At 44.5% G+C, this 13,151-nt stretch overlaps 1 protein-coding gene across 1 annotated transcript in view; it reads right to left on the reverse strand.

Annotated features, from left to right (window-relative positions):
* CCDC40 (coiled-coil domain 40 molecular ruler complex subunit) overlaps positions 1 to 13,151 on the reverse strand; it is a 762,745-nt gene that overhangs the window by 700,153 nt on the left and 49,441 nt on the right. The window contains exons 2-3 of the mRNA XM_086931053.1: positions 12,362 to 12,428; positions 11,185 to 11,310 (exon numbers count right to left, since the gene is read on the reverse strand). Of these exons, the coding sequence (XP_086787179.1) occupies positions 11,185 to 11,310; positions 12,362 to 12,428 (193 nt within the window). The remainder of the gene's footprint in view (positions 1 to 11,184; positions 11,311 to 12,361; positions 12,429 to 13,151) is intronic.

Consider the following 13,151-nt stretch of genomic DNA (forward strand, 5'->3'; position numbering starts at 1 on the left):
CGGAAAAACGTGGGCAATTTCGCAGAGGTTGTGCGACTCAGGAGAAAGTCCGACTCCTCTGGCAACACTAGTCCTTTCATATAAGGGTACAATCGATTTGCAGTTACTTTTGCAAGGATTCTGTTGTCTGTGTTTATTAATGAGAAAGGTCTATAAGATGCACAATGATTTGAGGGCTTTCCTGGCTTTAATTGCACCATAATTATGGCCTCTCATAGTGACGGCAGGTGATCTGTCTCTCAGGCCTCTCTGTAAATGTCTAATAGATATGGAGCCAATATGTAAGCATACTCCATATAGAATTCCGAGGTCAGCCCATCCACACCCGGGGTTTTGCAGTTAAGTAAGTGTTTTGTTATGCTGACTATCCCTTCTGTCGAGAAGGTATGGTTAAGCGTGTTCCCGTTTATGCTATTCCAGCCAGGCCAAAGTGGCTTTGAAAAGATATTCAACAATCCAGTCTTTGGGAAGGTCTATTAGATCCACATAGTATTCAAAGAAAATCTCCAGTATTTTAGTAGTAGTTGTGTAGTGTCTACCATCAGGGCTACTGATTTCTAATATGCCCACCTGGGCTGAAATAGCCTAGCTAATGTGTGTCTGGGATGCTTGCCCTGCTTTTCAGAGCGTATTTGCCAAAGTATTTAATTTTGTGCATTGCCTCCTCTCTGAATTATAGCAGTGCTTTGTGCATCCTCCGCTATCCCTAGGATTTAATGCTATAGTATTGTTATGTACCAGGATTTTAAGCTAACTCAATTGTTCCCAGTCTAGTACATATGGATCTGAGAATACCAGTCTTCTTAGAGATAAAGAGACCTCTGATCCTAGCTTTAGTGGCTTCACGAAGTATTGCTTTAACTAGTCACTGAACCTTAATTTAATTCGAAATACCACTCAAAGCCTCATCTAATCTGCTCCCGGAAAACTATGGTGTCCTGAAAGGGAAAACGTGTGGATGGTGAAAACCAATGTGAGCTAGGAGTGTCAATTGCGGTACTACCAGGGAGCGGTCAGATAGGGTGCGAAGTAGGATGTCAGGTTCCACTATTCATGTGCAAATGTTTCTGGTTATTGATAGTGTATGTTAGAAGTAGTATCATGCATTGAGGAATAGTATGCATAGCCAAAAGTGTCAGTGTTAAATTTGCCACACATCAACTAGGGTGTGACTGATTAATAAGAAGTGGAGTGCAACAGAAGCTAAAGATAGAGGTCTGTTACTTGTCTTTGATCTGTCCATATGGAGGTCCAGTATTACATTGAAATTGGGTCCTTAAAGGATTGGTCGTGGGTCAAGCTTATTATAGGTAGCAAGTAGGTCGCGGAAGAAGGCCAGAGAGTTTTTATTCAGACCATAGGAAATTAATGAGGGTCATATGTTCATTATTTAAAGTACCCAGAATTTTAAGATCTCTACCCTCGGTGTTAGTGCAAGTGTGTTTATGACTCTGGGGCTGATTACAATCTCGTTCGGAAAGCATTCTGACTAAAACGGTTCCGGAATGCTTTCCGACCAACTCGGATCAGGGGAATCCGACCGAGCGATTTCAATGCATCCGGACGTTTCTGGATACGATTCGATCGGACTCCAATTGACTTCAATGGGAACCTGTGTTCCAAACGAGAACAAAGGCTCCCATTGAAGAAAGGGGGAAATTTGTGCACCCTACGGCAGGCACCCCATGGTGCCTACCACACTGTGCATGGTTGGGAATAGGGGACCCATGGGTAGCCCCATGGACCCGATTTGGAGGGCCCCGGATGAAGGGGGGATGGCTACGGACCCCCAAAGACCGATTCCAACAGCTGTTTCGTTCCAGGCAAACCGTATCGGAACGGCCGCCCAAATTGTTTATTGTAAAGGCTCATTTAGAAACCGAGTCCATAGAGCTGTACGATTCGGCTCCGAAAGATAGACCTGTCCGAATGCCTTTCGGAACTGATTCAGAAAGCCCTTACGGTTTCCGGACATCGTAATCGGCCGTTTGGAACTGGGTACGAGTCGGAAACAAAGCTTCCGAATCGGATTCAGCAAGTTCGAATCCCAATCGGTGCCCTTCCAAACGACATCGTAACCGGCCCCTAAATTGGGTCCCCTTCCCGACTAGGATCACCCCACCCATGGAACAGGAATTACACGATGACAAATAGCAACAGGCTCCCCAAAACCTGGCAAACACTCTTTCAGATATAGAAGTTAAAGGAGTTTCCTGAAGGAATACAACTTCTATTTGGTGCCTACTGTGGTATGCTAAGATATTTCTAGCTTTTTTGGAGCTTTTAAGACCTAAAATTTCAGGTGAGTAATTTTATAGCTGTTAAATTATAATTAGACATACCTCCAAATCATGGATGTGTCTGCATAAATGGTGAGCCACATCATAATGTATATGATATCATGGCCCTCACAGACCAGCACTGGTGTGAGTGTAACATATTTAGTGACTATATTATGCTGTCCATGGACTATCTTGAGTAATGCAGCCAGGTAACAACCAAAAAAATAAACCACTGTTGCATAACCCCCTCCCACACAGAAAAGCCCAAATGTCAGTGATGTCAACCCCCCACAACAGACTTATAATGACACCATTCCATGAGAATATATTATCTTCAGCAGAGTACAGAATTATTGTATTGTATACATTATTGTTATCTACTGAGTTAAATGCAGATTCTCCACATGAAGTACAGTCCGCTGAGGGAGAGGTAGCAAGTTCAGACTTCAGAAAATGTGAAGCTCATTGCCGCTCAGTGAAGAACATTAGTTTGCAATTGAATTCCATCTTAAAGTTTGCTGCATAAAGCATTGCATATTTAAGATTCAATTTGTGTTCCTTTACCAGTATGAAGGCCCTGTGCGCTTCTTGTGCCTCTATTGTGAAGTGAGATTATGTAGAAACGTTATAGCCATCATATTTCAACTTTTCCTGATATCCGTCTAATCATAATTTCAAATCTCTGTCTCTATAGTTCAAAAGTCTTGTTATTATGGCCCTGTGTAGTGTTCCTGGCACTGGTCGTGCTGGCAAGGATAGATACGCTCTTTCCACTATGTATAATAAAGAAAAAGTGTTGACCCCAAAAAGTCTTTTAAGCAATTTCTCCTTAAACAATTCTATCTTTCCTGGTTTCTGGAATCCCTAAATTCAAAGATTGTTGTGCCACGAGCAGGCCTCAAAATACTCATTTATGGTTCAAATGATTTTCCGAGTGTTTTTTAATCTGTTTTCAATGTCAGAGATGCCACCCTCCAACATGTCTATTCTTTCTGCAATCTAATCAAGCTGGTACTTCATGTGGTCCAGAGGGCAATTAAATGGTCAAGTTTGACATCAATTGTGGGTGCGCGGAGTTGATAGTGGCGAGTGCAGCTAACCAGCAGGTTAACGTGGGGCATTTTTCTTCATTGTACGGAGCCTAGTGTGATTTGACCGGCAGTCATCTCTTCCAGCATAGCGCCCTGAGTGCGAGAGGCGCTCTCTTCACGAGGAAGCTTTACCAGTGTACCAGAGGGGGACTGCAAATTCCTAGACTCCCCTCTGGGCAACCACACCTGGGCCGGACCTCCACCACGCCCACAGCTCCAGGCGCGATATAAACGTCAACCATCCTCGCGCCGCGGGAGGGCCGGGCTAAGCCCGGGCAAAGGGCGGGCCCTCTGCGGCCCTTAGAGGCCTGAGGAGTCTGGGCTGGGCCACGAAGCCTAGCCTAAACACTCATGTCATTGTTTCCCCTCTATGTAAGTTAAGCTTGTTGTGCATTTTGCCATTGTTATAGATCTTGTTTAGGGGACAGGCGACGCATTGTTTGATACTCATTTTTGGATAAGTATCTTGTCTCTGCATATTGCATAGAGTATGTCGAAACTGAAGGTTGACAAAATTTCATCTGGGGGGCCAACCATGGACAATTACCTGGTAAAAATAGTTAATAAAATAAATAACGAACGCAGAGTCTCACTAGGAAGAGATAGTCCTGTGGTAATAGATCTTCCTATCTCTCCCTCTTTCTCTCCTACTTTTTTCGCCCCACCGCTGGTAACTTCTGTGGTGACACCATCTGCTACTTGCAAACCTACAGCTATTTTAGAAGGGGCCAAAAGATGGCAGTGCACCTATTGCGGTAGATAAGACCTCTGGCCCAGCAACGGCATCTGCAGGGAGTTCCGCTTCTGCTCAAGCTCGTGCCCCCATAACTCTGGCTGTAAACACAGAGAATCTACAGGTGCACCCAGCGGCAGTAGCAAAACTAAGAGTACGAGGGCTGTCCATTAAAAGGAAAAGAGCTGTTAGTGGTGTAGGGGGTGGGAGCATAAAATCCACCAAGAAGCCCAAAAAATCGAGGGAAAGTCAAAAAGTGGGGGGAGGGGTGAAGGATGTGGCAGCCAGTGTAGATAATATCCAAACACATCATATTCCTGGCACTTTGGCCACTGTAAGTCCTAGTGTTGCTATCTCCCTTGGACCCCCTACTCTTGAGTCTGATTTGATTCATTTAGAGAAACTCATGAAATCTCTGTTAACGCCCATTATTGAGAGCTTGGAATACCTAAAGGGAAGGGTTGACAGGCTCGAACAAACCTCCCTGGATAATTTCCACTCCTTAAAAACCCTAATAAAAATCCAGGCAAAAAGCAGGGAATTGGTAAACCTATCTGACAACAACTCGAGAGGAGCACTTGAGCCAGCAACCCAAGATCGGGGGAGTGTAAGCGAGGGGCCCGTGGCAGGGAAAGCTTTATCTAAGACTTCTAATGATCTAGCTAAAAGTAGATGCCCCAAAAATTTAGCATCCCAAGTAGGAGGGAGTAATTCCCAGGCCCAGTGTACAGACATTATACCCATATCGAACTTGGGTCCCAACCTTAATGACATTAGCAGTAGGCCCTTGGCCCCTAATTGTCCTCCATTAGTTGCTCCTGAAGATCCCATAGCTGAGGCAACCACGGATATATTCCATCTTAGTTTGCCCCCAGCATGTCTCCCCTATGTTGTGGTCCTAACAGGGGTCCCTAAACTCAAGGAGGGTAAATATGAATCTTACCAGGAACTGAAAAACAAAACCATGTTCTGGCTAAATACAAATAGGCCTATTTTAACACCTTGGCTGCTAGAGCAATTTTCCTCCAGTGCTGAATTATTTAAAAGCCCCTTGTTCATGACGAGCTCAGCTCGTCATCAGCACAGCTCCACTGTGCCTCATGACGAGCTGAGCTCGTCATGAGCATCGAAGGGGTTAAAACACCATGATGGGAAAATCTTAAATGTACGAAGAGCAAGTTGGGTGGGCGATCGTAGGAAGGATATAAGTGGCGATTGTATTTTGGTGAATTTTGGTGACCCTTGGGCAGTTAGCCACATATGCAACCAGCAACCCAAACATGGAAGCACAGGGATTGGGACTTTTGATTTAAGCTATTTCCATCAGCAAACTTTGCCCCCCTGCTTTGTGGGTTATGATTTTAGGGGAACTGAGCTTGGAGCGCCCTACCGTCCAGCTATTTTTCCTAATAGCACCTGCTTCCCTCCATCTAGAGGCAGGGGTGTTCCAGGTTGGCCTAGTGGCTATTGATATAATGCGGTCTTGGGGCTAGCCCTGGGAAAACATGCTTTAGCAACACCAAATTGCGACGAAACATCACGTATCCCTGTCTTAGGAGAACTGTTTTCGCACCCATTAAGTACTGATTCCGCGAATGTCCCATCTGTTCTTCCCCCTATACCCACCAGTCCTGCTATTGGATGTGATCTCCCAGAGTTGGCTTCTCTGGTTTCCCCATCCGTTAGGCCGAATCTTAAAATCATAAGCTGGAATTTGGCCGGGATTGGTAGGAAGCTCGATCTCCCAGATTGGAACTCAATTATTGGGTCATATAACATATGTATTTTCCAAGAAACATGGAGTCTTGTTCCCTGCCATAAAGTAGGTTACTCGACTTATCATGTTCCAGCAGTTCCTTCTCGTTCAGGGCGGGGCCGCCCAGCAGGAGGATTACTCATCTGGGTGGATATTGCCTTAGGGCTCCGTGTTGCCCAAATCGAAATTAACTCCCCTGACCTACAAAAAGTGACTCTTATTGGACCTAGGAGAGGGGAATTATTAACTATTTTTAATATCTATGCCAGGGGGTCGAAAGGCAGTTCACCATCGCCCACTGTCACCAAGCTCGAGGAGGAGCTTAGAAATCAGACGCAGGGCTCGCTACTCATGGTGGCGGGTGATATGAAGTGTACTTTTGAGCCTCTTGCGTCCGAAGATTTTCTTAATATTATGGAAGATGATAGCAGGAGGGGTATTCCGCAGCTGTCAATTCCCCCTGTCAAAAGGTGGTCACCCAGAGTAGTCCAACTTAATGCTCTGCCACTGGAATTTGATTTAAGAGCAGTAAATGGAAGGACAGCTTCGGACACGTTGGGGGCGGATACTTACAATAGAGTTGGACATTCGTCACGCATAGATTATATTCTCCTAGACTTCCAGTTATGGAAAGGTGTGGAGGATATGGTGGTTTTATCCACGATTCTTAGCGACCATAATCCGCTTTCCCTGACTTTGCATCCCTTATGGATGAGCTCCTTATTGTCTATGGCCCCCCTCGAATGTCGCACCTCGGCAGAGGTGTGCCCTTCAAATTGCGGCAGACGCCTCAATTGGCCTAGAGTCATGCTCGATGAGGGAAAGGTCCAGCTCATTGGCTCCATTTTGGCTTCTTACCAAAGCAAAATAGAACTTGGTGGCTCAACCCCGACTATCATCTCATCTACATTTTGTGGTACAATCAAAGCCTTAGGAGACTTATTTTTGACTAAAGGCACTAACTCCAAGGGGCGCCAGAAACGTAGTGACAAACCAGGATGGTATTCTAAGAATTGCAGAGTTAATAAATCATTACTCATCCAGGCAATAAAGGGTAAGCAGCCGTCTCTGATTAAAGTAGCAAGACACAATTATAATCTGGCTATTAAGGAAGCTAAGAGGGACTGGGACGATAAGTTTTGGCACGACCTCAAGATGGCCAGTGCGGGGAAGGATGCACGAGGTTTCTGGGATCTTGTAAGATCAAGAAACAGACCGGATAGCCTACTGATCACCTGTAACATCACCGGTGAGAGTTGGTTTGCCCATTTTTCTTCCCTGTATACAGCTGACTCCCTCGGCGAACAAGTCCAGTCCTTGGATAGCCTTGAGCTGCCCAAGGAGGAGGCCATTGGATTCACGGTAAAAGAGGTTGAAGCGATTATTCGTTCCTTGGTCCCGCGTAAAGCAGCAGGCCCCGATGGGGTTCCAGGAGACCTGTTGCGTTTAAATTATTCAGAGTGGGGGAGGATTTTGGCAGATCTCCTTAATGCCATCATGAAGGGTGCGCCGATTCCGGAGTCTTGGAGAGGGGCGGAGGTGGTCCCTATTTTTAAGAAGGGCTCTAGGGACGACCCCGCCAACTACCGCCCTATTAGCCTAATAGATTCCACGCAAAAGGTTATAGGGAAGGCAGTATTAGGCAGAATCCTTCAGTGGGTCGAAGACAATAAAATTCTGTCCGACTTACAGGCAGGGTTCCGCTCTGGAACGGGAACAATTGAGCAAGCCTTCCGACTACATTTGTTGTACTGGAAGACAGTCGTTCTGGGCGGAGGCAGTCTTCACCTGGCCTTTATAGATCTGAAGACTGCCTTCGATCTAGTGCCGAGGCAGAGCTTATGGGGGGTTTAGCAGGACATGGGTATGCCCCCATACATTCTGAGTATTCTAATCAAGCTCCACGAGGGAAACTTTGCTCAGGTGAGGTGGGGTAGTCAGGGCCAAAAAACATCTAGAATAGCTGTGAATAGGGGCGTCCGCCAGGGTTGTGTGCTAGCCCCCACTCTATTCTCTCTATATGTTAATGGAGTGGTGGAGCATCTGCTAAGAACACCTGCAGACGCTCCTTCCCTGGCGGGCAAACGTATCCCGACCCTGCTATTTGCGACGACACCCTCCTCATCTCGAAGTCCCCAGTGGGCTTGCAGAAGCTACTTGATAGTTTCTATGTGTTCTGCACACTCAGGGGTCTGGTAATTAATACCGGCAAAACTAAATATTTAGTATTAAATCCGGCTAAAAAAATGGGAATTCCGCCAAATTTGAATGGGGTGCAGCTGGATAGGGTGGCAGAATTCGATTAGTTGGGCATCAGACTCTCCGATCGAATGCATTGGGGCCCTCACATTAATAAAATGGTCCTCTCTCTCAAAAGGGTAACAGGCACACTTATCAAACAACATTGTAGTTCTACAACAAAACCTATTTCCCCCATTGTAGAGATCTACAACGCAAGAGCAGTTAGTGGGTCCCTGTATGGGGCAGAATTATGGGGTGCCTGCAACCCTGACCAGCTTACCCAGTCAGAGAATACATTTTTTAGGTCGTTGCTGTCCCTCCCCCAAAGCACACCTATGATTCCGATACTGTATGATCTGGGGAATCGCCCAATAAAGGACCAGGCTCAGTTCCGCCCATTGCTATTGTGGTCACGCTTATGGCGAGTCCCGGAACTCGCTCATTATGCGGAAGGGCTAACAGAAATTCTGTCTATGTCTGGTTGGACAAAAATAAGTTGGCTGCGATATATAAAATCCTTTCTTTTTGAGCTCGGGTTGGGGGAGGCATGGTCAACCAGATCTGCTGTGCCTAAATCCCAACTGAAGCAGATTTACTGGAACTGGGTGTATAATAAAAAATATTCAAACCCTAAAAATGGTAGGATTGTTTCTAACTATCTTCTCCTTAAGGATGTACCCTCGTTAGAGCCCTATTTTGACCTTATTACAAAACCGCGTGATCGCATGCTGTATTTTAAATTTAGGATTGACACCCTTCCTCTTGGCGAGTTTACAGCACGTTGGAGCGTGTCCCCAAGTACCCTTAGTTCGTGTCCATTCTGTCCGCTGATCTTGGAAACAGTGCCCCACATTCTATTCGAGTGCACTGCTTACAAACTCCCGAGATCTAGGTGGCTAAAACCAGTGTGCAGGAATATGGGTACTAGGTCTCATTTGATGGCCTTGCGAATTCTCATGTCAGATACTCGGCTAGTACATGTTTGTGCTGTCTCTAAGTTCCTTAGCTGGGCTTGGATTATTAGAGCAAGAAGGCTTAAAGTTAAATGATTATAATGTTTAATCTGTTCTTAACTTCAATGTGTTATCTAACTTTTTATTACTGGATGGTATACTGTGTATGACCATTCCTTTCTTGTTTTATCTTGTGGAAATTTGTAATGTGAGATTGTTTTTATTGTGTTGCTTTTTAAGATAAAAGTTTATCGAAATAAAGCCTTCTACAAACAAACAAAACAAAACATCAATTGTGCATAAGCTGTTTTTCATACCAAATAATAGTTCCTTGACTCGCTCTTACTCCACATCACTAGTATATGTCTGTCTCCCCAAGGTCATGTTTGCAGCATTTTTAGGCTGTGATGCCTATCAAATTACAGCTTCTGCTGCCTAGTCTCTATGTTGCCTATAGTTTTTAAAGAGAGTGTGCCGGTGTATGCTGAGCAACACAAGTTCTCCTAGCCGGGCCACCTGTATATCGATCCAAAGAGCTCCCTACACAGTGCTTTTATGTTTCTTATGCACATTCAGGGAAGCAGCCAATCTGTTGTCTGGCTCACTACCACTGTCTCAGCCAGATGCAACAAGACAATTTGCGGATTCAGTTATGACTTTGGACAGTCACATATCTGTACTTACTTGTCCGGTTGTCAATCAGGGGAGAGGATGTGGCCTAATGGCTAGAGCGGTCGAACTCAAAGCTGGAGAGCAGGATTTGAGTCTCGGCAGGGACGCTCACCATCCTGTGATTCTTGGCAAATCACTTAATCTCCCTGTGGCTAACAAAAAATTAATGTGTCTGTCTGTAACGTGACTGGTGCTCATGTAAAGTGCTCTGATACCTACTAATCGAGTTTGCGCAATTTAACACAACAACAAAAAACTTTAAAAAAAAGCCATGTATCCTGCCTCATATGCACAGGGCTGCCCTTTGTAATGTGCAGTTATCTCCTGAGAAGGCCGCAATGCTAGCTGTCTTGCTTTAGATGGCCTGTATTGCCGTCCAGGCTACATCCACACCATTTTTTCTTGGTGTCTATGGCGCACTGTCCATGTCACACAAGTTTGCATCCAACCACAGGGATCCTGATCCTGCTGATCGCATCCACCAGAGAAAGAACTTGGCATGTGCTCCCAGATCTCAGGCAATCACGGGCCAGTAGCTCCCCACTGACAAAGAGAGCAGAGGCTGTGTGCAGGCACAGCCTACTTGAAAGACAGACGAATCTGCCAGATATGCTGACCCCATTTGCTGCGTAGTTGCTGATAGAGGTAGGGGAGCAAAGAGCAAGGACCTTACGGTTTTCATAGTTGGGAGTGCCATGAAGAGACCTCAGGGGGGGAGGAAGACACGTCAGCCGTACCACATCTGTTCCTTAATATTTTAGATACATTGTGAGTTGCAAAACAAAGTATGACTTCTTAAAGAGAATGTACTTTCCCTAGAAGGTGATGTTCTCTAACAACATAGGTTTTGCTAATCTAATTTTTGTGGCCTAGCTAATCGTATTACTATGGCCTCAGAAGGAACCTCCAGATGGTGCACTAAAAAACTCTAAGGAAATATATTTTGGATATGGCAAACGACTAAAATCTTCCCACAAACACGTCTAGCATTTTCCCACATCATATATTTATTATACTGCACCCTCTTGTATGCCAGATCCATTAACTAACCTTGTTGATCAAAATTATTTGGCATTTCAACTTTCCTTGACTTTTTACCCTGCAGGGCAGCAGTGTTTGTCATATTTTGGCTATTCATTTTTTTCTGTGTATTTGCCCTAGCACTTTCTTGATCAACTTTTAGGCTCCTTATTCCCCTATAAGCTTCAACATTTCTAGTACCTAAAAAAGATTTCGCCTATCTCAAGAGGATCTGGATAGAATTATTTCCTGTAGAAAACAACTACAGGAAATACATGGGGGTAAATATTCATTTTTTAAGATTTAGGCCACACTGATGCTTTGCGTTTTACTGCTGCGTACGAATTGTGAAGCGCAAACTGCAGCCTCTTTTCTCCTAAGTTAGCACACCTCATTTCTAGGTCAATATTGAGTACCGGAGACCATAAACACTCACCCCCTCTCGAGAGGTATGATCTGCTGTAGATGGACTTGCTGTGGTACCTTCTCCAGGAGCACCAGGCAAGCCATCTTCCGCCTCCCCGGCACCTGGTGGGTGCAATGTTTCTTCCTCCTCCTCTTCCTGTAACTCAATCAAAAGAAATAGACATACATCTTAAGTTACCCTCGGACTCTACAAGCAGCTTCTGTTTCTTGTTGTTCTTATATAGCACTTGCTACCCCTGATGAGGTGTTGAAGCACTTTTCGGCAAGTAGCACGCTACTCCGGAACCAAAAAAGGATTAGTGGTGAATTAGTCTTGAAAAAAATGAAATTAATTTGAGCAGAGGACATGTTAGTCTGTTATTTGGATTGTAAAAAAATAGTGGAGGGCTAGAAGAGAGAATGGTTTGCATTTATATAGTGCTTGCTACCCCTGATGAGGTGTTGCAGTGTTTTTTGGCAGGTAGCACGCTACTTTGGAACCCAGACAGGATTAGTGGTGAATCAGTATAGAGAAATATTAAATTAATTTAAGCTATAGACAAGTAAGTCTGTTATTTGGATTGAAGAGGTGAAAAAAGGCTCAGAACCTTGACATAAGGAATATAGTACAGGAGCGCACATGACACTGAACCATGCAGGGGACATTTCCCTCCCAACAACAATTAAAACCAATGCACCTTAGAACTATGGTACATGCGACCAAAGAAGATTTTATATGTATTTATTTGGGTCAGATAAGCAGTATCTACGTTAACATGATTATGTGTTATGAAGTATTTAAAGAACTTGCTAACAACATTGAGCAACATCTGGGTAAACTTTAAATATGAAGGCTGGAAAATTATACATTGCACAGTTGCTTTTATTGAAATCCTTTTCCCAAATACAGTATTTTGAATGGAAATTAAAAAAACTGTTATAAAACAGAACCTAAACGCAAAAACTTGCTTGGCACAACTTCCAGAGAGCACTAGGATCACCTCAACTGTCAGGACTGGGACACTATAAACAAGACTTGCATTCTTCTTCAACATCTGTGTAGACGCATGCAAAGGTTGGAAAGCTGAAGACCAAGGGGAACGTAAAGTTTCCAGTGCAATTTCATTGATATATATTTACCCCTATAGTTTTGCTTGCTGTATCGATGATATTTGATAAGTGATCTTCCATAGAGATATCTACATTACCTCATTATCTGTCACCAGCAGCTCTGCTTCTTCTTCATCAGTGACATGGCTCCCTGCAGACTTGGGACTTTGAGGAAAAACAGACAAAGGATTAATGAAATGCAGGCACGACCTTTTATGTCTTAATTCCTATTTGAAATCAAGACTACCTAATAATGATATCTGCTGTATACAATAAGCTGTCCAGGCAAACATTTGCCTTGGTCCTGACTACCTGTAGTCTATGGTAGGAATGCCATGTTGTCCTTTCAACAGTAAACCTCCCTAAGGACTATCTCAACTGTACACTAATACTGCCAACTGACAGCGAATGCCCCTCAAAGTCTGTAGTCCATCTATGCCACTTGATGCCTAGACCTGTCCTCAAAGCACACCAAAGGCACAAGCAAACAACCCATGTAGACTATCGAAACAGTACAATTACTCTCTAGAATACATCAGCATTATTGGCCCAACAGTTCCTGAATGCCCGCATCGGCTAGCTGTGTTACAAGACCTACAGCAAACCATGAATGGCCCCGCAGCCAATGAATGCCCACCGGCTGTAAACTATCACAGTCACCTAGAATCCTATGAAAAGGCTGTAGTCTCTCTCCGTTGTAGAGTAATAACCCAGATATACATAAACCCATGCTTCATACCATCAGAGTCACAACAATACTACCATCAGCCTGAATACCACTGTATGGTATGCAGGCCCCTGTGAGGAGATCCTGAAGGACGAAAACTGCAGTGTGCTGTGTCCTGGGACCATTAGCCATACCTTGAAGGTGCAGACACAGGTATCTTT

The sequence above is a fragment of the Lissotriton vulgaris genome, chromosome 7, assembly GCF_964263255.1.
Source record: "Lissotriton vulgaris chromosome 7, aLisVul1.2, whole genome shotgun sequence".
In the NCBI taxonomy this organism is placed as follows: domain Eukaryota; kingdom Metazoa; phylum Chordata; class Amphibia; order Caudata; family Salamandridae; genus Lissotriton; species Lissotriton vulgaris.